At 34.5% G+C, this 25816-nt stretch overlaps 1 protein-coding gene across 1 annotated transcript; it reads left to right on the plus strand.

Annotated features, from left to right (window-relative positions):
- The first annotated feature begins 10055 nt into the window (after nt 1-10055).
- Nucleotides 10056-10844, plus strand: LOC145068680 (root allergen protein-like). Its single transcript, XM_079015682.1, has 2 exons — nt 10056-10302; nt 10411-10844. The coding sequence occupies exons 1-2, from the start codon at nt 10122-10124 to the stop codon at nt 10704-10706; spliced, it is 477 nt and encodes a 158-aa protein (XP_078871808.1). The 5' UTR covers nt 10056-10121; the 3' UTR covers nt 10707-10844.
- Nucleotides 10845-25816: the final 14972 nt, after the last annotated feature.

Consider the following 25816-nt stretch of genomic DNA (forward strand, 5'->3'; position numbering starts at 1 on the left):
CCTTCTTTCTGGTGTTCTTGAGCTCTTGAGAAGATTTTGGTGGTTATTTTGCCCTTTGTGAAGGAAGTAAAGAAGATTGAAGGTGCTTTTCTTGGTGAGGTGTATATAGATGCAACATCATCACCCTTTTTGCAAGATTTTGGAGGTATCAAGTTCATACCTTGGCTTGTAAATGCTTAGATCTCTTTATGGCTTGGTTTGTTAAGCTTTTGGTCCCTTTTTGGGTTGGTGGATGAGTTAATACGTTTAAATGACTTATTCTTTTAGATCTGGGCTTATTAGGAGTTCCTTGAGCATAAAGGTGCCAACTTTATGGGGGTATTGGGTCTCATACATGCATTAAGTCACCCATTAAGTCATTTTAAGCTTAAGAGCTTCATTTAGACATGCATGAACGTAAAGTTAGCAACTTTACGTGATAATCTAGCTCAAAGAAGTCAGGTCTACATTTTAGAGCAATGTCTTAATGGATTAAGGGTTAAAAGTGAGTTCTGGCTGAATGGGTGAGTACGTTAGGTGTACAAGCCATTTAGCGTGTACCCTTAGCATACAACTGAGTACCCCCCCCCCCCCCCCCCCGCATACTCAGTCTAATGGGCTTTGTATCTTAGGCTTTGATTTTGGGCCATTCTTTTGGGCTTAGATGCTTGGGGTCTTGTTGGGCCATCTGAATGCAAGTGTTTGGACTAGGAAAAATTAGTATACCTTGGGGTAAGGCCTATGTAAGGGTTTGGGCCCAATTTGGAAAATTTGGCCATGTTTGGGCCTTAGATGGTTCGTTGGTTTTTGTTTTTTTTTTTTAGATTTTCGGTTTGGGCCTTTAGTCTTGGACCAAACTAGGTAAGGGGTAAAATGGTCTTTTTATCCTAAATAATTGATAATTATAGTGTAACATCCTGTTTTAAGTCGATTCATAATTTGGGACCACGACCCGAATATCTGTTACCAGGAGGCTTCAAACCATGGGGAAGAAATGTTTAGACCCATTTAGATGTGGGTGATGTTGATTATCTAATGAAAGGGTTTGGGTTGTGTTTTAGAGACCAAGGGTATCAATAAAGGCGTTGGTTCGGGCCTCCATCCTTAACTCACCTCCAACCCTTATTTCCTTCACCCTCCATCCTCTTTAACCCTAAGAATGAAACCCTAGCCTCAATTTGAGTGATTCTTGAGCTTCATAGTGGCTTAAGTGTGATTTGGTGTTTGAGGAAGAAGAAGGAGCTTCTTGAAGAGTCATTGATTGGCTTGGAGCTTTTGGATCCAATTAAGCTTTATTCAGATAGATCTAGCATTTGGAGGTGTAAAGTTGCAACCTTGATGGTATTCTCATATAGATTTGCTTGGGTCTTGACTTGTTAAGTTTTGTACCTTGAAGAAGTAGAAACTTAGTAATCAACTCTTGATTGGAGTTGAGCTTCTAGATGCAGATTCTTCATCACAATTACAAGCTACTAAAGGTATAAAGTTCTCATATTGATCCTTCTACATCCTAAGATCTAAGTTAGGGCTTGAACTATGCATGTTATGGTCTTTTGAGAGCTCTTTGTGAGTTTTAGTCTCTCTAAGAGCCTAGGATTTTAGATCTTGCCTTTTCTGAGTTGGATTTGATATAAAGTTGGAGTCTTGATGCATTAATTTCCCCTATGCTTGAGTTATTGGTGACTTTGTGAATTTTAAGTGCTTGAAATCATGATTGGACCTGTTGAGCCATGAAAAGGCTTAAAGCCTTTGACTTTATGGATTAAGTCTATGAGATTATGTTATTCTAAATTTTAGACGTCATGGCTTAAGGGATTAAGAGGATTGGAATGAGTTTTGGGTGACTGTTTTGTACGTTTTGCGTACCTTGCTAGTACGTCATGCGTACTTGGGTTGAGACCCATCTTTTGGACGTGTGACGTACACCATGCGTATGTCTGGCCGGTTGACATTTTGGGCTTTTTGGACCTGGACTCTTTTGGAATGGGCTTTGTATTGTAACACCCATAAAATCAAGCAAAATTTGAACTTTTAAAAACATTTCAAAATCATCAAAACATTACAATCTTGTTTTAAAAATGTTTAATATCAGAGTTTTCCCAGAAACATAAGCAAAACATGAGGAGTTGTACGATCACACCTTCGCCTTGCCGCGAACCCCTGATGTACCTGAAACAATAAATTGAAATTGTAAGCCCGAAAGCTTAGTGAGTTCCCCCAAAATACCAATAAACTGCACACAACACATACACATAAATAACAGTATGTACTGGGTCCACAACTTTACAGACCGGATTACCCCTGGGCCTACAGTGTGAGTCTGGATTGCCTTCCGGGCCCGCAGCTCACATCTGGCTTGCCACCGAGCCCACAGTACGAGTCTCCCTCAGCTCGTATCTAGAATGCTCTTCCGACTGGATTACGCCTGGGCCCACAGTGTGAGTCTGGATTGCCTTTCGGGCCCACAGCTCACATCTGGCTTGCCACCGAGCCCATAGTACGAGTCTCCCTTAGCCCGTATCTGGTATGCTCCCGAGTTTGTTGGTTACTGCACGGAGCAGTATCACCTCAACACATCCCACATAACATATCAACATATAATACATCTACTGAGCATGCAGATAATCATATAACAACACAGGTAGTCCTACAGATCTACCTAACTGGCATAACCACTAGCATGCAACACTAACTCATACTCATCATCTAACACTGCTAGGATAACATATCATATTAGGCCGGCCTTGGTGCCTTGGACCCCTTAGTATAGTGAGGACAACTCACCTTGCAAGTGGATCGAAGATACAATATCAAACTCCTCCAAGTCACACTCTCGAACACCAACACCTATTCCACCAATAATTGCCATAATAAATTCCAATTTACCCAAATGGCCCTCTCAAGGTATTGGTCCTTCCTTTGGTCAAAGTCAACGGTCAACCGTTTATGTTGACCCGACTCGTCGAGTGTAACTTCTAACTCGCCGAGTCCAGTGTATCTAATCAGTCGGGAAGCCTCAGAAGACTCACCGAGTCATTTCCCAGACTCGCCGAGTCCAATCATAACCCATGACCGCGAATCCTTCATTGAATCGTTGAGTCGAATTATCCAACTCGCCGAGTCCATGCAATCTATACCCATAATCAAACGATTCTGAGCTAACCCATCGATCCAAACAGTAGATCTGAGTTCAGAGGGTGTGATATCAACGTAAAGTTGCCACCTTTACGTGCTTGCATGGCTTTAAAGACTCAAAAGGCAATATTGAAGATTGAAATGGGGTTTAATTCCTTAGGAAGGGTTCATACATAGCAAGGCTCAGAACTTTATGAACTTAGAACCCAAGGAGGGTCCAGATCTGAAGTTGTAACTTCAGATCTAGCTCATGCACCAATTATAGCTCCATAATCAAGGTAAAAAGGCCCTAACTTCACCCAAGTGAGATCTAGAAGGAAATAAGGCTAAGTTCACGAATTGATACCTCAAAATGAAACTAGAGGAGGCGGGTTTTGTAGATCCACCTGAGTTTCTTGCTTCTAGCTGCTTGATCTTCAAGCTTCCTTCACCAACTTCACCTTTCAAAGCTCAAACACACTCAAATGAAGCTTCACACACGAAATAGGGTTTTATGGGCTCTTAAGGGGTTGTAGGGGACTGAGGGGGGGGGGGGTGCTAATGATCCCTGAAATAGGGAGCAAAACCCCGAAAATTAGGGTTTCATCTGCCAACTCCAACTCGTCGAGTCACTCATCCGACTCGGGCGAGCTGGTCACTTAACTATGTGGCCCAATCCCGCTGCTACTCGACGAGTCAGGGCATCCGACTCGTCGAGTAGACCTTGAACGTAAAAAAAATGAAGTCATAATATTAATCCCTGAGAATCGGGGTGTTACATGTATGGGCTTTAGGGTAAGGCCCATGTAAGGGTTTGGGCTTAATTTGGAAAAATGGGCCATATTTGGGCCTTAGCTAATTATTTGGATTTTGGGACTTTTAGATTGTGAGTTTAGGCCTTAGTAGTGGACCAAACTAGGTAAGGGGTAAAATGGTCTTTTTACCCCAAGTATGGATTATTGGACCTATGGTTATGGATTGGAACCCAAATGTTAATTGGGTGTTGTTTTGGTATTGATTAGCTTGGGGATTCATTGGACCAATGTCAACCCATGGTTTATTATGCTTAGTATACTTGTTGTCTGCATGAATCTTGCATGTGTTATGTGTTTATGTTTACCGGGCAGGACCCAATGCCAGGTAGGGCCCGATGAGTATAATGTATGCTAGTTATATGTATGTGTTTTTTTTATGATTACCAGGTACGACCCGATGTTGGGCAGGGTCCGATGACCATTCTGTATGATATGTATCTCTGTGATTATCGCATATGTTATGTTTTGATATGTTTATATGTTTTATATGTATACTGGGCGGGGCCTGACGACTTACAGATTTGTATACCGAGCGAGGCTCGATACCGGGCGGGGCCCGTTATGTGTTTACTTGTGTATATATAGTATGAGGTAATTTGGGGAGCTCACTAAGCTTTGTTTTTATGTTTTTCAATTTATGTTTCATGTACTTCTGTTTTCAAAAGAGGGAGTTCGGGATGATTGCAGAGCACACACCACATCTTTCTGCATTCTGTAATTTACTTTGATTTGATGATGTTTTGATAAATCTCGATTAACTTGGTTTTATGGAAGTGTTATGTATTAACGATTTATTAATCTAAAATGAAAAAATTATGTCATTATTTATGGGACGTTACAAGTTGGTATCAACGCCTTGGTTTGAAGGATTCAGACATACTCTCGGAGTCTCGGGTTTATCTGAACTCAAACTAAGGATTTTGTTAATTGTTATTGCAAAACAAATGGCCAATGAAAACTGCCTTCTTCGGAATTTAAATGAGATTTTTTTTCAAATGGAGTTAATGTCATTCTTGGAATAAAGGTCTGGTTTCCAATATTACTTCCATATATGATAACTATCTCGATAACATGTTTGTTAAGACATCACGTGTAGTTTAGTGTCATTACATAAGCCATTTTTCTGATCAATGTTTCTCTGGAACCCCGAATTTCAAAACTAACTTATGATTAGGCATACATGAGACTTTAAGACCATTTAAAACATCAGGTGAGTATAAATTGACATCAAACTGATCATTGAGAAACTTTTATTGACATAGTTTATCTCAACTTAAATGGGCCCCTAAATTTTCATGATAATTACTGAAGCCTATTTTGAAGGGGAAATCTTATTATTGGAAAAATACATGTAGTTGGGGTCAAGGTAAAATGTTGTTCGCAATATTAATTCAAATGGGTGTTGACTTGCAACATTAAAGTGTATTTCACTTGTTTTAATAGAATATGTTAATCTTTATCTGATCGAAAATGAATTGAAGCAAGGACAAAAAGTATGTGATAGCCAACACTAATGGTAACTTGTTCTGAAATGTGTGTCATCAGATATCGCCTCTGGGATAAAAAACATGTTCGCAAAATGAGAAGTTTCGGAGCCCGTTTGCAACGAAAGTGTTTGGAAGCAAAGCATTTTTGTCGCACCTATTAGTCTCACAACTTATCCTCAATTTCTGATGCAAATGGAATTCCATAAGTTTGATTATTTCACACATATGAGGTAATTTTTTTTGCGAGAGGTTGCGAGTGTCGAATCTATCGAACCTCATCAGACTTTCAAGTTTCGAGTTTGTTGTTTGGAGGTTGGATTTTTGAGTTTGGTTATCTCTTGAAACTCTCATAAAACTTTTTCTTATGTTTATTTCTTAACTTTTTCTTAGTCTAAAACACTCAAAAGCACTTCTTATTTTCGTTTATTATCTTTTCTTTTTCTTTGATCCTGAAAAACATGAAAATCAAAAAATATGTTTTTGTTCTTTCTTTTATTTTTGAAGCCATAGGAAATCGAAAATCCAAAAATATATCTTTTTATTTTTTGTTTTCGCTTCAGAAAAACCCAAAAAAACCAAAAGGAATATGTTTAAGTTTTTGTTCTTGAAGGTTATTGTTTAAATATGATCCGTTGCGATCGATCAGAGTGCATCAAAATGCATCATAGGGCATCAGAGTGGATTGGAGTAAGTCACAATGGCATTCTGATCCAAATGTATTCCGATGCGAACACATGTTGTTTTTTGTTGCGGCGTGTTCTAATTGATTGTAATGGATCGTAATTAATGGATCATAATGATTCGTAATGGATGAACCGTCCCGAAAAGATCCAAACGTGTTTCGATCCATACACATGTTTTTGTTGCGACGTGTTCCTACCGATCATAGTGGGTTGTAGTCAGTTTTATTACCCATCGGTTAAAGCTTTTTATCAAGTGGTTCAATATTCCATATTTTAACTGTTATTCGCTGGTTCTTAGAAGATTTTTCTGTTTATGCAAATGTATGGGTACATAACATGTGTTGAAGATTAAAAGGGAAAGTTGTTTGTTAAACGGGGAGCTCGAGTTTCTAGATCTATGTGCTTTGATGGTAATATTTTCAGATATGTTCCTCTCTCTTTGACATCCCCAAATGTTGATGATTCTCACACTATTAAAACTAAAAAGACAACAATTTATATCTTTAATCATAAACGAAAACTCCTACATAAATCTGTAAATTGTTAGCACATAATCCACACCAAAAATTAATAAAAAACCAAAAAGAACAAAAAATATAAACATCGTTTTTCTATATGTATTAAAAAAGGAACAAAAACTCCAAATCAATGATATGTAAGAATCAAATTAGAAAAGAAACAGGAAACTGACTAACACTATAATGTTGTGAACTAATTGGACTTGTACATAACATACTCATCATTTTCCTAAAAAATAAAACAAACGTTGTAATAGCTTATGAACCATCCCTTTAAGTATGGAATCTTAATTGCAAACCATCTAATAAAAAAAATTCATTAAAAGTCAAACATATATAGATGCAAACGAAAATGAAGTAAATATGCACAACCTTCTCAAACTTTCTTTCAATAAAAAATCTGAATTACTTCAAGGAATGCAAATTTCATGCCTGAAACACAACAAAGTCATAAGATTAAGCTAGGAGGCTCATTTGATCATCTACTTGAAATAATAAAGTAATTAGTATTTCAGTTAAAATATAGTTAAGGTCACATTTCACATTTAAATTAACTACAGACGAAAATGAAAGGAAAAATGGGGGCTAATCTGCATTTGTTGGATAGAGGAACACTCAAAGAGTTTTGTTGTCAAACATCAACCCTTTCAAATCGTTTTGGAATTGCCCCTAAACAATCGCACACATATAGAACTATAAGATTATCAATACAAGGGTATATATATATATATATATATATATATATATATATATATATATATATATATATATATATTAATTTCACAAGGATTGTATATACAAAGAGTGGTACCACAACAAACCCAAAATAGAAACATGGAAAGTCCTTACACACCAGGTCTATAAAAAAGGAAATAAGAGCTTACATTTTGAAAAAAAATCATACAACAAAAGACCAATCACATAAGCGGCGTTGGTTATTTAATAGCAATAAACATCACGATTTGAAAATATGAAGCTTCCCAAAGACATGTCTTCTGTAATAAATGAAAATTTTTTTTGACACTTGTCATGCTATCTTTCAATTTGATAAATGTCATTTTTGTGGTTATTTTGAATTAATTTTTTTTTCCACGTGTTATTTTATGAGTTTTTCTATTTATTAAATTCTATATAATATTTTAATATAATAATTGTAATAAATTGATATCAATGTCATTAATGAACTTACCTTTTAATTTCTAAATTCCCAAAATTAAAGCTCATTAGTTTCTTTTGTTTATTTATTTAAATTTAAAGATAAAAAACATTTCAATTATAATAATTCATTATTTTTCTTATTTTCTTATAAATTCAACGTTCTCAAATATTTTGACTTTATATTTAACTTTTTTTTTTTAAATTAACCCATGTAATACATGAGTCTCACAACTAGTAAAACCATAAAACAAAAGAAAGTTATAAGAAGTAAAAAAAAAAGAACTAGAAAAATTGATTTTTAATATATATATATATATATATATATATATATATATATATATATATATATATATATATATATAGAAATGAAAATATAAAACTGACAGATACGAAGATACAAACTCAATGATTCAGACTTCATAGAGAAGTTCTAAGAATCGGCAAATGCTCGTTCTATATAAGACATATTTTTTTTAGAAAAACATAGATGAGGATTCATTTGAAATTGATTTGATTTGCAGATCTACTAGGAACCCAATGAAAAAACTAAAATCAAGATGGAAAAGAATACGAAGTAGAACATGATGGGTGAAACTGATGATTTTTCTTCTACTCCATAACTTCTATTTCATGTTGCTCTTTCCTAGTATAAATATGGATGATAAAGTAAGGTATTAGATTCAATTGTGTACCTAGATGAATCTTCGTTGAAGGAATGCAATAAGGTAAGCGAGATTTATGGATTGGTTTGAGTTTTGAAATTGAATAGAATGCGATAATTGTCAAACGACTGATTTTAAAGAATTAATTAAAATTAATACCAATTAATTAGGGATTATGAATTTGATTTGTTCTGTAAATGCTAATCAATATCATTTTATTTAATTTGAAAATAAAATCATAGAAAATTAAACATATCATTTTTTGAAAATAAAATAAAGAAAAATCAAAATTATGAGAAAATGCTATATGTAATAGTTACAACTCTTTTATTAAGAAGGAAAGATATCATGTGCAATATTTTGGGTATGTTTTGACAAAATTTTGGGTATGTTTTTACAAAATTAGTTCAGGCTAAAAGTTTGAAGTTATAACTGTTACATATGTAGAATTGCTAGACAAAATTAGTTTAAACTTTTGAAAGAGAAAAATGTAAAATGAAATAAATATAAAAGGTAAAAGTTTTAAAAAACTATTTGAATTAACTTTTATGTTATAACTTTATTTATTTAAAGTAAAATGTTTTAGATTCGTATTTTCACAGAATTATTACTATTTTTTTATTTACTTTTTTAAATTCTAAAAACTTTCAAAATTTTGTTACCAAGCATATCCTTTATCTCCGAACATCTAAAAACAGGATTTAGTTTCTGTGTTACCTTTTCCTCACATATCCTTTATTATCCTTTATTGTAAATTATTTTTATCAACGTATATACTTGATTGAATATTATACGGTTTTTTATTTAAGAAATGGTTAACGATGTGGTAAGGTAATGCTCCCTCTGTCCCAAAATATTGTCGATAGACGAAAAATAGACAAATTAAAGAAACATTAATTATCACTAATTAAATGAAATGACAATTATATGCTTTGTTGCATTTAATTCCATCATTTTGTTATATTTAATTTCATGCTAAATTTACTAAAAATGAAATGTATTTTGGTAAAAAAAAATATTTATTTTTAGAAATATAGACTATTATTCTAGACAAACCAAAAAAGAAATATGAACTATTAATACACTAGGTGTGAAACCCGTGTGTTACACGAGTTGATTTAAAAAAATATTAAAAATTAAATTAAAATGTAAACATAAAATATTTTTTAATGTATAATTTTAAAATAAGAAATGAAGAAATTTATTTATTGCAATTTAATATCATATATATGATATTTAATACTTTACATATATAAGTAAATGACTTTAATTTTAAAAATTCAAATAAATCAAAAATTAACAAGTGAATAATATTTATTTCAAAGATACCACAAAATAACAAGTATCAAAACTCATGAGAGATTGACATTTGGCAAAAAAAAACCTTTATTTATTTATTTAGAAAATCGTCGACAATGGACTCTCGAAATGTTCAAACAAATGTCGACACAAAAAATGCAATTACTCGATATTTGTTAAATTAAACAGTACACCGTCATGGAACGTGGAAATTTTCAAACAGATGTTGACTCACAAAATTAATGCAACTACCCCATATTTGTCATCTGATAAATTAAAATTAAAATAATACACCATTATCCATCCAAGTGCAACCCATAATTCTATAAATACTACATTTCAAAGAAGCAAAATACCACATTTCAAAGAAGCAAAAATAATAAATTTTAAGGAGTGATTTAATATCATGGCTGTCATTACTTCTGAGTTCGAGATCCCTTCTTCCCTTCCAGCTTCCAAAATTTTCAATGCCTATAGTGACTTTAACAACATTGCACCAAAAGTCGATCCAGAAACATACAAAACCCTAGTGACCATCGAAGGTGACGGAGGCGTTGGAACTATAAGGGAAATCACTTTTGGCGATGGTTAGTAGATCTAAATAAATTTTTATATGTACTCTTTTAAATTATTTTAGTATATTTGACTTATATTTTGTTTTTTTTATCCAATTTACTGTGGGATATATAACATAGGTCTTCCATTTACAAGCGGAAAGTCGAAACTTGATATTGTTGATACCAACAACTTCACTATTGTTTACACAATCTTTGAAGGAGACGTGTTGATGGGACAACTAGATTCAATGACTCATCATGTGCAGTTTATACCTTCGCCTAATGGAGGATGTGTATACAAGTCCACCATTGTGCATAAGTGTAAAGGTGAAACTAAGCTTCCCGAGGAAGCTGTCAATATGACAAAAGAAGGATTTAAGAAAACTTTTAAGGCTATTGAGGGTTTTATCCATGCAAATCCTCAAGCTTATTGATCAATACTATATAGACGGTGTGTCATGTTCATGGTTCAGCAAAAATAAAATGAACTTCAGTCCGGTTATATTTTATATATGTACTTGTTTTGTCTGATAATTAATAATCATCGAAGTATTGTGTTTTGGGTGATACAATGCTTCGTACATATACATAATCGTTGAAGAATTTGAAAAATCATTGGAATAATTTTTGATGGCTCAAATTCGCCACTTGTTGGCTATTTGAAGCAGACATAATTTAAGTTAGTGGACCGGAACAAATTCATCACTTGTTGGCCACTTGGTCGTTATTTGAAATGCCGCTTTTTTACCAAAATGGCCAGGAGCAGAACAGAATCAATGGAACTAGGGGGACTGAAACAAAAAATTATAAAACGAAGCCAAAATACAATAACAAAATACCGTTAATCAAAATATTATGGCAAAAAAATGAACTGAAAGAATACAAATACAATAACAAACTAATAATTAGTATGTATAATATTTATTTATAAGTTTCTAACTATATATATATATATATATATATATATATATATATATATATATATATATATATATATATATATATATATATATATACACACACACAAGGCGAATAAATAGGTGTTGTATATAATACAACAATATATTTGAAATCATTATAAATATATGTTTTTTAAATATATCAATAACGTTGTTGTTAGTTCTTATATAAAAGAATCTTATAATAAGTTGGTATAAACATTGTTTGTTTTGAATTATATGACAACAAAGACATTTTTTAAAATTCTATAATTTCAATTGTCTCAATGGTTTCTATCTGTAGGTTACTTATGAATAAAATTAAATATAATATATGATTTAATAATATTTATAGTTGTTATGATTAATTTTAAAAAGTTTATTTGCTTAATATCTTTTTTGAAAGAGATTTCCTTAAGATTTTAATTTTTATCATTGTAATAATTGAAAACATCAAACATTGTTTTTGTTTTATTAAAGTTATTAATATAATTTTTGTATATAATGTTATTTTTAACTATTATTGCTATAAGTTATCTATAATAACATATTTGGAAACTCTTAATTATTTTAATTTAGTTTTCAAAATTTTAACTTATTTAAAAATTATTTAATGAATATTGTTAGTTTCTTTAATTATAATTATTTAAAACAACAAAAATTGTTTTTGTTTTTAAAGCTAATATTATATTTTTTTATATAATATTAATTTGATCTATTCTTATTATAAGTTATTTTTAAGCTAATTATTTGAAAATTACTAATGATTATAAAAAGCGTTTCATGGTTTTTTTTTAATTTAGGATTACAATGTAGGTTTAACACTATAATTTATAACTTTTAATTCTTTATAAAACTATTCCTCGATTTTTTTCAAGTTTAACTGAAATTTTGATTTAAGTTAATCGTTTAAAATTATATTGAAATTAATAACTTAAGTACTTTGTATAAAATCATTAATTATACAAAAGTTATAACTTTAAAATGATAATTGCTCACATACGATAACATATTTAAACTAATAAGTTGACTATAATATGTTAAAAAGTTAAAGTCATAATTTTATAAATAAAAGTAATATATGATATTTTAATATTGTAGTTTAGTTAATTTATGATTTGAATTTAATTTTTTACATTAATTTAATATTATTAACCAATTTATATTAATTATTAGAAAGAAATTGAAAAGTTATAAAGGTTTCCAATGCATGTGGTACAAGTAAAAAATGTCTTTTTATAAATAATAACAATAATAATAAATAATTGTTTTCATTTTGGTTTAATCATACTCTTAGTTACTGCATACTTGCTTGTCTTTATTACCCCACACATAAATTTTCCTCACTTTTTGTATTACCAATAGTCTTAAGAGTGTCACTTTATATAAATGAAGACTTATCGATATATACTAAGGGAATGGTAATTTTGAGTGACAAAAAAAAAGAGATATAGAGTACCTACACTCGGGCGCAAACAGAGAGGAGAGTTGGAACGGTGAAGGCAACAATAATGTATTGCCAGCCTGATGACTTGGTAGAGAGAGAGAGAGAGACAAAAAGCTAGAAGACATGAGGTGAATGAAAACGGCAAGAAGAGAGATCAAGTATTTTGGTGAGTTATACGATGGTGAAAAAATTATGCTTTCAAATCCGAGAAGAACTACCCGAAATCTTCTTTTTCGTCGGGATTCAAGAACTTTGGTGAGTTGCCTAGATGCTGCTGAGGGTGACAATAGTATTTAGGGTTTTGTATTTGAAAGTTTAAGATAACAATTAGTTTGCTATTTCTTTGAAGGTTTGATTTAATTTATAGAGTTAATTTGTTACTTTCATATTCAAATTAGTTTTCCATTTTGATACATTTCCTAATAAATAAGGTTAGTTTTGATTATTTTTTAAATTAAATTATATATTTGATAATCGCTGATAATCAGTAGAAAAAAACCGAGGAACCATTAGTTTTGATTTTTTTTCAATATGAAGTTATATATCCTGCAAAAATGGTCCCTACCATTTGCATTGTTGTTATCAAATTCATCCAAACCTTGTTAAATTTGGATAAATTGTCATTTTCAACATCTTTGTTGTGTGTTTGATCCCAAAATTAAAATCGACTATTTTACCTTTATTATAGTATTTATTTTTTTATTTTTCTTTCGTTTCTAAAATATCTTGTTGTTAGTAAAAATACAAAAAGGACCACATACCCACCTTTCTCTCTAAAATAGTTTTACTTTCAAAAAAAAAAGAGAAAAAAAAAAGAAGCAAAAAATCCAAATCGTACAGGGAACATTATTATGGCGAACTTATTTGCAAAAATCTCTGAATGGGAAATGAACCTCAAAACGATGATTTAAAGTAGGATGTTGTCTAAGGTTAGGAATTTAATTTAGGGTAGGATTTAAGTATTCATTTTTTTTCATTTGTTACAAAGAAATCATTTGGAGAAAAGTGTAAATTACATGAATCATTGTTGTTTGGGATAATTTGTACGGTTTGGATCCTAAGTTATTTTTTTAAATCAACGGTCCCTACAATGTGAGTTTGTTACGTCTCCGACCCTATCATATATAAAAAGACTATATTAGTTTATCTATTTTTTAATTATTTGTTATTTCTATATTTTTTTTCTTTTATAATTTATTTTTATTTGTTTATGTGCCTTTGTTTATGAGCTACCCAATAATTCTTTCCATACTTCTACCCATTCATGTGCTGCCAGGAGTAAAGCGCCACCTCATTCGTGCTATCAGATTTAATCACCACCGGAGTAAATCATCATCATATTTCCCACCAGAAAACACCACACTGAACCCATAAATCCATTCAAACAAAAATCAAATTAAAAAAATCCTAATCAGAAATTAAACCACAAATTCAGATGACAAGAAAGAGGATGTTTCTATTCGTCGGTGTGTCTGCGACGATGAATGTACTGACGTCAGATACAAAGATACAAAGGCAGAGGTGTAAATAGGCTGAGATGGTGCATATCAGCTAAGCAAAAGGTCGATGATGTAGATCGGCGACTTTTGAGTCTAGAGCGATGAAGTTCGAGGATTTCCGGAGGCTTTAAAAACAGATTGACAACTCATGGAGGTTTCAAGTGTCTATGATGTAGAGGTTCGACAACGTCCTGCGTTTTCTAAAGGCTTTAGAGTACAAGGCTGTTTTCGTTGTTTGGTCTGGTCGTTCGACAACATCCGGTCAGATCAACGACGTACGAAGGTTTCAGGCAACATAGGTTGTTTTCGGCGTTTGGGGTCCGATGTTCAGTGACATCCGGTGGTTACCGAAACCTATGTCCGTTGGTTGACTGTTGCTCTTTTGTGTGTGTATGAGAGAGAGAGAGAGAGAGAGAGAGAGAGATTATAGGTTTGGATGGTGGTAAATGTGAGTTTGGGACTAAGGCTATTTTATTTATTTTATTGTTTAAATAGTAAATAAGTAGAATTTTTAATAATAATTTAATTAAAAAAATAGACGAGGGCAATATAGTCTTTTACTGTGTGGAAGGGACTAATACGTAACAAAAGGATATAATAGAGCCCTTTCGAGTTACAAAAATAAATTAGGGATCAAATACAAAAGCTACGCCAAACCATAAGGACCATTCATATAATTTACTCGGTAGAAAATAAACTTCGTTCTCCGCCATCTTCATCAAAATAACGACCAGCAAGTAGCCACCATTTTTGACCTACAAGTTTGTTGTTCTCACCCTCCTAGACGCCACCATCATGTTTGACCTGCAAGTGGTTCGTTCTCACCCTCATAGCCGCTGTACTTACTCTTCCTTGCACACCCACCGCCTATGCTAGCTACCTCATCGGGGGCCACCTCACCAGAAATCGCAACAAATGACTGAGCTCCATAGGTGACCGGAGGACAGGAGAACGATTTTAGATTCACACATACACACACATTCTTGAAACAATTTCATATTAACAAATTCATATTCTTGAAAACACACCTATGTAAACACATATATCGAAAATTGGGGATGAATTCACATACAATCATTTTCTGGGTTTTTTTTACTGACTTTTTGTTAAAAAATTCAACGATTCGGTGGGTCTTCAAAAGGATATCTAATGTTTTTTAGGTAATAAAGAAACCTTGTCACTTGGTACCATCATATTTTTTAGGTAATAACGAAAGTCAGAGAGTTTTAAATTCTTGTAATCATGCCCAAAATTGATGATTCGTACTATTAAGATATCAAATTCTCAAAAGTGTATAACAAAAATATAATTTTCGAGGCAAATAGATAAACCGGTGAAAGTAGTATGTGATTCTATGTATTGATTACCGCTAACAATTAAGTCAAATGTCTGGAGTACATTGTTCTTTCGTGCATTTAACCCAAAAGGGCTAAAACGAAGAAATAGTATCATAGATCTATTCTACTTTGTGTAATTTCATTTACATGTAACTTTACCTCCAATGTCATTAAAGATGCCAACCGCAACAATCTGCTACTTAGGATCATTTGGTGCGGAACGCCCATGAGATGGGCACATTTCGATATGTTGTTTCAACTTGTACTTGAGAAGCTGCAAAATCAGATGACACATCAGAAGAAACTATGTTGCGACATACTTTTGTTTGGCCTAAAATAGTTGTTAACGGGTAAAGGATGTCTTGAAAGAGTACAAATTACTAATACATAGGATTTAAGTGGAACTTGACAGAAAATAAAATCTAGCAAATTTATGAAAGAAATAAATAATTTGTTTACATACCTTTAAATTTGTTTTCTTCATAATCAAAGCAACATTTGGCCATTTTCAATATAATCATCTGTGAAAAGTTTAGGACATACATTACAAAACAGTTTTGATAAGCTATACGATATGAAATTGAGTTTCTTTTGCCTATTTTAGGATAAACAAAGAAACTGGATGTAAGGCCCTTGAAACAAGGATCTTAACCGGTGATCAAGCAACTAACAATCAAACAAGATAAGAATGGAGTAGAAAAAGATTAAACCAAGCTTTGCACACGTTTATAACAAAGAAACGTCAAGGTACACTTGGACAATGGCCGTAAACTCTATCGACTAACAACAAAACATTGACAGACTCTGACACGCCCATTATATAGGGGAAAGACTGGCCGTAAATAGGTTTACGTAAACCTGTTCACGGCTGTAAACAGACATTTGGCTGTAAACACATCCAAACAACTATATTACATGACAAAAGACCATTAAGACCTATACATTAGATAGCCTAGCCCAAACCATAAACAAGACCCTTCAATCTCCCCCTTGGTTTGAGGCTAGCTTTGACATAGTGTTTTTCAACGATAAGCACATCGGACCCCCCCCCCCCCCCCAATCGCACCACGCCACATCTCTTTTGCGATGATCTCTACAACCATTGCCGTGTATTCTTTAGCAGCATGCTCGAAGATCTCCTCAGCCACTTTGATCTGATGATGTGCCAAATGATGAATATCCCACTTTCCGAATTGAAGTAGGTCTCTTTTGTCGAACAGGCGAAAGCAACCATCTTGAAACTTAATGATAGCAGTCGCAGTGGTTTCATAATACACCCAGTAAAGCATATTCGCAAGAGATCCATCACAGATGTTCTGCAACACAGGATTCTACCTAACTTGGTTAGTCGGTGGCCACATCACAGTCTGGAAAGGCTGATTTGTCTTGGGATCCAGTACTTTAGGGAATCTTTTAATGAAGGACTCAGCAGTCTTCATGCTAGGAAATCCCTTCTTTACTTGGTCTTCCAAGAAAAGCTTGAAATGAGTTGCCCGTGGATCACCTGATGGATTTGCAAAGGGAGCATTGGATAGTTCTGAAAGATCAACCCTTGTCCATGAACTGAAATCATGGAAGTCTTTGTAATACTCCACGTTTGAGCTTTTGCGTCACACTATCCACTTGTTTAACCTGTCATGTAAACCCCATGAGGCAATTCCTGTTCTATCACCGTACTTGTGTTCAAATCTTTTCTTTTCAAGATCAGTGACGGTGACTTTGGGTTGATCTCCAGGAGCGTTCTGATCTGAGCTCTTCTTGAACAATAGTTGCTTTTTCTTAGCGGATGCTGCTAATTTGGCGCGTTTTAGTGCAACAACTTTGGGTGCTTGAACTGGTTCTTTTTCAAAACGATCAACGATTCGATTTCTTTTAGCGGGCAGGTCAACAGGGGGATCTTGAGATGACTGGCCAGCACTAAATTCTTGAACGGATGATTTGAACTTGTCGCCAAGTTCCTCTGCCAGTTTCTTCTTCAAGTCAAAATAGCATGCAGTTATGGTTCCCAGGTGTGTTTGCAGATCAGAGATTTGCTTTGATTTCAGAATCTTATATGCTTCAAGATCTGCAACACAAATGTTAAGTTGAGCTTTTTCGGCTTCAAGATCAGCTACATGAATATCAAGCTTATTGTTTTTCTGGTTTAGCATGTCGGTCTCCTTTCTAAGTTCGTGCATGGTGGAATCATTCTCTCCTGAGTGGTTTTCCTCTATAGAAATTCCTTTAGTGCGGGAGGAAGGAACTGAGCTTTATGGTTGGGCCAGATGCATAGCAAGCCTCTCAGAGGCTGCATCATGAAAAGGCCTAGGAGGAGCTGATCCCCGGGGGGGGGGGGGGGGAGGCTGATGAACCACCATCTTCAAAATGGTGCTTGGTCCTTCGTGGGATGGTACAGATGAATCAACAGCAAAAGTAGTTGTTGGAGTATTTGTTGTTGAGTCGGATGGCCTTGAGATTATTCTGGAATGAATTCTCATTGCCTCGGATCATGTCTTCTCCTTTTCAACGGAGGCTGGGAGGTCTGAGTCATCAACGGCTCACTCACAGATGGATCAGTAGTAGGAATAACATCCTCAAGGGGAGGAATGCCTGAAGTTATCTCCATAGGTGTTGTAGTATCAGCCATTTGGTTGGAAGTAGGAGGCGTTGTTTCAAGAACATCTTCTGTATCCCTTATCTCCGTTGTTGGATGACCAATACCACGGATACTGTCACACCCCCAAACCAAGGATGGCGAAAACCTCCGGGGGTGGAGGACTTCATGTATAGTATCACAACAACGAGTATAATAGCGCTCAAAGTAAATACAACCAATCATAAATATAATCAAAAAAGAATTGCATGGTTTCAAGTATTACATATTTCAATTATTGATCACGACATGATATAAAAATAGTTGTTCCACGTCGTAGCGTTCCATCCTCAAAAGCTTGTGGTTACTTGGTTTCGTTGATTTCCTGAAAATACAATTAGTTTTGAAAAAGTGTCAACAATTAAGTTGGTGAGTTCATAAGTTTTTTTGAGATAAAGAGTTTGGCAACCGTTCTTTGTAATGTGTTGTGTGTCACCAAGAAAAATCCAATATTTTCCTTATAAAAGTTATGTGGTCCTAAATCCCAGGACCAAGAATAAACAAGTATTTTCCATACTTAATGATATAACCGTGGTTTTAAATCGGCATAAAACCCTTTTAGATTTGAGGAAAAATCCCGTAATGAATGACGTGTAGTCTTAAATACCAAGACCGAAAGTGTACAATAATATCCGTACTTATTGATATAGAAAGTGATTTTAAATTGACATAAAACCCCTTTTGATTTATAAAAATTCCCGTAAACTTTATGAGTTGTTAACTTCCTATGTGAGTTGCTATAACCATACTATGACTGAATGAACCTGCCACGACATTTCTCAAGCGTCGAAAACTGATATGACACTTGTCACCCGTAGACCTGCAGGTCCTACTGTAGCTAGCAACAAGGTGTGGGGTGTCAAACCCAATATAGATCTATACACAACTATCACGTTCTCCCTACAAGAGACTCTGGTTATAACTATCAGGAATTTTAACCCATACTCTAGGAGTACTGAGAAGAATATCTCACAATTTAAGTTAACAAGTTTATGTGTGGTGTGCGTGAGTGTAAAACCTTTTTCTGTGGGAATAAAACATTCCGAAATGTGTTTGTTGTGTTAATGGAAACATAAATCATACGTATTACGGTTTATCAAAACGTTTAAATGTAATAGTTATAACTTTGTTTATTATGGTTAACTATTGTATTTGTGAAGGTAAAAACCTTTTTGCTTACCGATATGTATATATACCTTTTACTAAAGTGAAGCAACATGTAATATAACAACTAATTAATTACCATACTTTTGTAGGTAAAAATGCATTTGTTTTCTGATGTGTGACTATATACTAAGACAAAATGTCATCTATTTGCAAAAACATATATTCACATAATGATATACACCTTGCTCAACATGTTACAAGGTGAAATGAAATTGATAGCATTTTTTTGTTGTTAACATTTTCTTTCACTGTTCTTAGAAAATTTATAGAAAAATCATCAAAGGTCCAAATGAAAATCCGTAAATTCTGAGAGTTTGGAAAATGAGTCTAGTTTGTTCATAAATTTTTTTATAATTTTTAATGACCTCCAACTTGTGTGAAAAAGTCCATAATCACAGACTGGTCCGGATTTTCTCTTAAGATGATAGGCAGTTTTGTAAAAATCTCCATAAATTGTAGAAAAAACGTATGGAGGTGTGCAAGTAATCATTTTAAAGGTATATACTGGAACTACTTGCACCTAATACAGTTTCGAAAACTAAAATGTTTAAGTTGGCCAAAACATTTTGTGAATGGAGTTAAACTTTTATGATGAAAGCTGTTGGATGAGTTAGTTATGTTCTTGGTGTTTTAACGTGTATCCCCCCCCCCCCCCCCTCCTTAAAACTTAAGAAAAACATGAAAAGATAGGAGTATGAACTCACCTTGAGTGATTTCAGTAGATGGATGATGGAGAAAAGAAGTGTTTAACTCAAGGACACTTGAGAGGTGCTTGAAGATTTGAAGATCTAACACAAATATGACGATGTTTGTGTAAGCAATCTATGATTTGGATGAAAGATAGTAGAATATCAAAGTGTAAGAGGAAGACACTTACCAAATATAGAAGAAAAGCTTGGAAACAAGCCTTGAATCTCGAAATCTTAGAGAGAGGGAGTGAGAGAAAATGAAGCTGTCACTTGGTGGAAAAATGGAGTAATGTGAGGAGAGAGGAGGGTTTTCCAGCTTTTGTTTAACATTATGGCTGAAAAAGAGTGGGAAAAGGATAATGATCGACTAGGTATGGGTGAATAGTGACTAGGGGATGTACTATGAAGGTATGGGGAGGTTGCTTGTGTCATACACTAAGGCAAAGTCAACACTCCACCCATAAATCTTACCTACTAGGTTTTATTCTTAGGCAAGGATTTTTCCCCAAAATATAATTAAAATATGAATATTTGGGGTTTATTATGTTAAAATACGAGTTTGGGTAAAAATCTCGCGTTAAAATCTCGAAAAACGGGCTCAAAATGCTAAAAATATTGAAAATCGGGCAAAAACTGCCAAATTCTGAAATTTGGGCCGAGGATGCGAAGGTTCGGCTCCTTAGGAGCTTAGAACCAAGAGCAGGAGAAGAAACCGAGAGAGGAGGGTTCGGCTGCGTAGGTCGCCTCTCGGACCGAAGGTGAGGCTCGGATGCATGGGAGCCGAGAGGTCTCGCAGACATGCTCATCAGAAGGGACCGAGAGTCAGGTCCTCGGACCGAAGGTCAAGCCCTCTCGGGCCGAAGGTGGGAAGGGCAGAGTCTTGGTTCGAAATGATCAGGGGACCAAAATAGACTGAGTGCTCGGTCCATTTCGGTTGAGAGGGTTTCGGTTCTCAGGAGGTTCGGCTCTAAGAGGTTCGGCTCCTAAGAGGTTCGGTTCCTAAGAGGAGTTTCGGCTCCTAAGAGGGGTTTCAGCTCCTTAAGGCCGTTTTTCGCGTAGACTTCCGTTTTCGAGCGGTTTTCGACTAAATTAAGAGTCGAGATGCCCCGAGTGATTTTAAGAAGTTGAGAGAGATTTGGGAGAGATTTCACATACTTGGACAGATTTCTCATACAGAGAGATTTGGGAGAGATTTCACATACTTGGAGAGATTTCTTATATAGAGAGAGATTTGGGAGAGATTTCACATTCTTGGAGAGATTTCTCATACAGAGAGAGATTTGGGAGAGATTTCACATTCTTGGAGAGATTTCACATACTTAGAGAGATTTGGGAGAGATTTCACATACTTAGAGAGATTTGGGAGAGATTTCACATACTTAGAGAGATTTCTCATACTTAGAGAGATTTGGGAGAGATTTCACATACTTAGAGAGATTTCTCATACTTAGAGAGATTTGGGAGAGATTTCACATACTTAGAGAGATTTGGGAGAGATTCTAAATAGAGAGACATAGAGTGAAAATGATTGAGAGAGGTTTCGTGTGTGACATTTGTGAGTGTCCGGCTTCGCAACGCAAGGTCCGTAAACCCTGTTAAGCTATGTTTAAGAATCTTACACACTGCCGATGAGTACGCAACATTGTTTTATCGGTTTGGTTCATTACTTAACGCAGTTTTAGGTTAATGAAATCTAGATATACGAACTTTTCTATTAATGATTTCTCATTGGAATATCGAGTTGTTTAGTAATTACCTAACGTAAGCCCTAGTACCAAAGGGTTAATTGAGTCGACCGGTTTGACTTGTTGACTTTAATTGACTTTGACTTGACCAGAATTTGACGGTTGTCACAGATACTGTCAAAAAACGAGTCAAGGTCTTCATTGGACAGGAGGTTATCATTGCCTCCAAAATCCAAAGAAATGTCATCCTTGTCATAACTTGAAAGATCAATATCAATAAAAGAATCATCATCATCTCCTTTATTTTCAGTTGCATCCTCCATTGTTCCCTCATTGTAGTCACTCTCAACATGCACAAATTGCAAGTTATGCTCTTCAGCCACTATAGCAACAGGTGTAACTACATTATCTTCGTGATCTGATACAGGAATAACGTCTTCTTCGGAAATGACATCGTCTTCAGAAGTTACGTGGTTTGAAGAATCATGAGACTCAGATACCTCACTTGAATCGGCAAACATACCAAACTTCACTAAGGGATACTTTCCTTGAAAAGTAACTTTTCCCTTTTGGTTTTGCTTGATTTGCCCGACAGTGTTTTGCCCAAGAGACTTCATGTCTATAGTTTCTCCTTCTTTAACCATCGCATGAAATTGCTCGCTGATGAACACTTGAATGAACCTCGGATACATCAAGAACTTGTCCCTTGTTTTTCCTTTGATGTTTACAATCAGCTTGTCAAGGATGAACTTGGAGAAGTTGAAGTCAAATCTAGCAGAAAGGGAAACAATGGCTCATGTGTTTCTTAATGAAATCTCATATGCACCCGATCTTCTTCCTGATATGCAGCTCACAAAGACATGAGCTAAGAACCTCCAGTAAGGTGGTAGCAGCTTCTTTATTGTCGGAGGAAATTCGCTTTCATAGCCCATCTTGTTGAGAAGTTCCGGAACTAAATCGGTTTCAATCTCAATAGGGATGGTAGAATGATCGACGATTTTCAGAATGTCCCTAATGAATTGTTATGTTATGATGATTTTGCAACCCTTTAAAGTAGCTTCAACAAATACAGATCCATCTTCTCCTTTCTTTACGTCAGCTGACCTCCAGAATATTTTGATTATGCCTTGATAAATTTTTGGATTCACAGTAAGAGCAGTGGTCAGGCAACATTCCCTTAATCCATGTATCATTGACTTGAACTTTCCATGAGCAACAGGAGGATCAGCCAAAAGAATTGTCAAGTTGTGACTGTCAGCGAATTTTAGATTTGCCATTTCAACCTGCACAAACCAAACCAAGTGAGAAAACAATTTATTTAAACATTTAAAATTGATGTTTTACTCATGTTGCAGTTTAATTAGGCTATTAAGTGAAACAAATGAAGAAAAATCAAATTTTGTTGACCAAAACTAAGTTTACGGTCAAAGGGAGTTCACAGCCGTAAACTCATTGCCGTAAACTCATGGTCGTAAGCTCCTGGCTGTAAACTCCAAAAATGATTACACCCTCAATACAGGTCAATTCGATGCGAGAATGGCATTATGAGGATCGAAAATAGAATACCTACACGTACAATCAGTCAATTTCACGAAAAATCACGAATTTTTTTTATAGAGAGAGAGAGAGAGAGAAAATCTGTTTTTATGGCCGAGAGGAACAAAATGAGGAGGTAAAGAGTTTTCGGTTGGACCTGAAAGCTTTATATACTCGGTCCAAAAACTATAGGATGCAACCCATAATGCTTTAAAAATAAAGCCCAATACCCAAAAAATTTAAAAATAAAACATTTTGAGGACTTAAAAATAAAAAATAAAAATAAAAATGAAATGAAACAAATTAAAAAAAAACAAACTAAAATACTATTATTTTTTTTAATATATGAAAAAAATAAAATTAAATTAAAAATTAAAAATTAAAATAAATAAAATTGAAATTAAAATGAATTAACACTAATTTCACCTCAACTAACGCTAATAATATTTTTGTGATATTGTGATCAAAGTTGTTAGACAGCCTTAATCCACTTACCGATACCTATACCTTAATATCTATATCTGGTCAATCGTCGGTATTGTGGTCCACTTAAACATGAAAGGTTGTGACAAATTTAGGACATACGTACTATAAGTGACAATACATTAGATCCTATGAACTTAGATAATATTCCTAAAAGACCATTCAACTGACGACGACCAAAGATATTGTTGTCCACCTAAATTGAGCAACGAGATCTACAGACAACCTATAAAATGATTTTAATTGTATTAGAACGTGTTTCCCTCTTCCTGATATACCCCAATAATCAAGGTCTTCTAGAATACTCCTTACTTCAAATGAGCAGACAATTATTAAGGAAGAAGTCAGATTTTGAATGCATATGTTGTACACTCAGTTTGGATCTCTTCCAATCACGCAGAAAGTGAAACATATGACTAACTAGAGTTTATAGGGATTGAGAAGTAGAAGATTACATATGTTGTGTACCAGGTCGGATTGTTAATAACACAAAGGAGACAACATATGGCTAATAAAGGTAGGAAGAATAGTATAGAAGAAGACGCAAAGAGACAGAGTTGCATATGTTGCATTCGAGGTCGGATCTCTTGCAATTAGCAGAGGAAGCAACATATGACTAACAGATAGAAAGAAAGAAAATAATTTTCTACAGACATAATTTATCGAAATTCCCCAGTTGCCCCGTTAATACCGGAATTAAGGACAAAGTCCGCATATCGAGGAAAAGTTAATCCACAATTCTAAATACAGATTATTTAATGTATCCGAAGATTCTCGTGTATATCTCTCTGCTCAACCTAGTTAATTTAAGGATAATAAGCGTCAAAAATGACTTTTTGATGGAAGATTATTTTGAAGGAATAATCTTAAATAAGTTGTATTATATGTTACAAGGATTCCGTACATATAAAGAACGCCCAAATCTGATTTCATATGAGGAAGTTATGATTATTCTAAGTTTCAGCTTAGTAGTATGCAACCCGAAACTCGAATTCGAGATCGAGTGATTTCTAGCCGAAGCAATCTAAATGAGAATCGAAGATCTCGTCATTAGCAGTACAATGATAAAAAAGACAGACGAAAATGGACGTCGGATGAAGAAGTTATGAATTTATAATGGAGTTTTCCTATCCCGGCCAATAAAAATAAATAATAAAAATAAAATCAAAATTAGCCGACGGAGTCTAAACGAAAGTTGTAGAAAATAGTCTCACCTACGCGTGGATATAAAAAACGTCGAAAACGGAGTTTGTATGAGGAAGATATGAATTTTTAAAGTTTATTAAATAATTAAAATATATATTTAATCTTTAATTCGAATGTATATCCGAAGGAGTCATTGATCTTATCCGAAGTACGCCCAGTGTACTGGCGTACGCCCAGCGTACCCCGGTGCATGAACCCCTCGGACTCGAGTGCCTCGCATACGTAAGCAATGACATTTTTTTGGCACTACACCCCACGTAGCTAAGCATTACGCCCAGCATAATGCGAGGGTTCAGCCCTATAAATACTTTGCGAGGGAAGCCGGCCTTCTTGCTCATTTTCTTTTCTCTCTCTCCCGTTTTACCTCATTTTTCATGCCAGAATTATCCCGAAGCCCCGGTATTATTCCCGAGATCCAAAGCAAGTACCGAAGCCCCGAAGATCCCGAGAAGTAAAATTCCCGAGCCGAAGCTCTGCCCGCGAGAAGCCCGGTTTTTGTGAAGATCTTCCAGTTTCACTGAAGAATACTACTTCTACAATCCGTAGTGTTGTCCGATCATCTTCTGATCAAGTAAGTGTGTGGTTATGTTCTTCTAACACATAAATATAAAGTATTAGCTATGAAATACGTGTTATGTGTTATATATTATTTGTCTATTTGAGATGGGCTTGGAATTGATGTTTTTATACGGGTGTTAAATAATTTAAACTGTATATGTATTTTATATCTACAAATATATTGGGTAGAACATGGGTAGATGAAATAGTGGCGACTATGAGACGTAGTGTCTATTGAGTAAGCTTTGGTAACGATGCAACTTCGTGCCTATTTGCTAAACCTTGGTGACGATGTGACGATGTGACTTCGTGCCTATTGAGTAAGCTTTGGTGACGATGCGACTTCGTGCCTATTTGATAAACCTTG

The sequence above is a fragment of the Lactuca serriola genome, chromosome 1 (assembly GCF_051521515.1).
Source record: "Lactuca serriola cultivar US96UC23 chromosome 1, Lser_US96UC23_V15, whole genome shotgun sequence".
NCBI lineage: Eukaryota > Viridiplantae > Streptophyta > Magnoliopsida > Asterales > Asteraceae > Lactuca > Lactuca serriola.

Bases quoted from the DNA above. Each gene is read 5' to 3' on its own strand.
- LOC145068680 (XM_079015682.1), top strand. From the start codon at position 10,122: ATGGCTGTCATTACTTCTGAGTTCGAGATCCCTTCTTCCCTTCCAGCT. The intron at 10,303-10,410 runs GTTAGTAGATCT...TATATAACATAG, and splicing joins GGAAATCACTTTTGGCGATG to GTCTTCCATTTACAAGCGGA.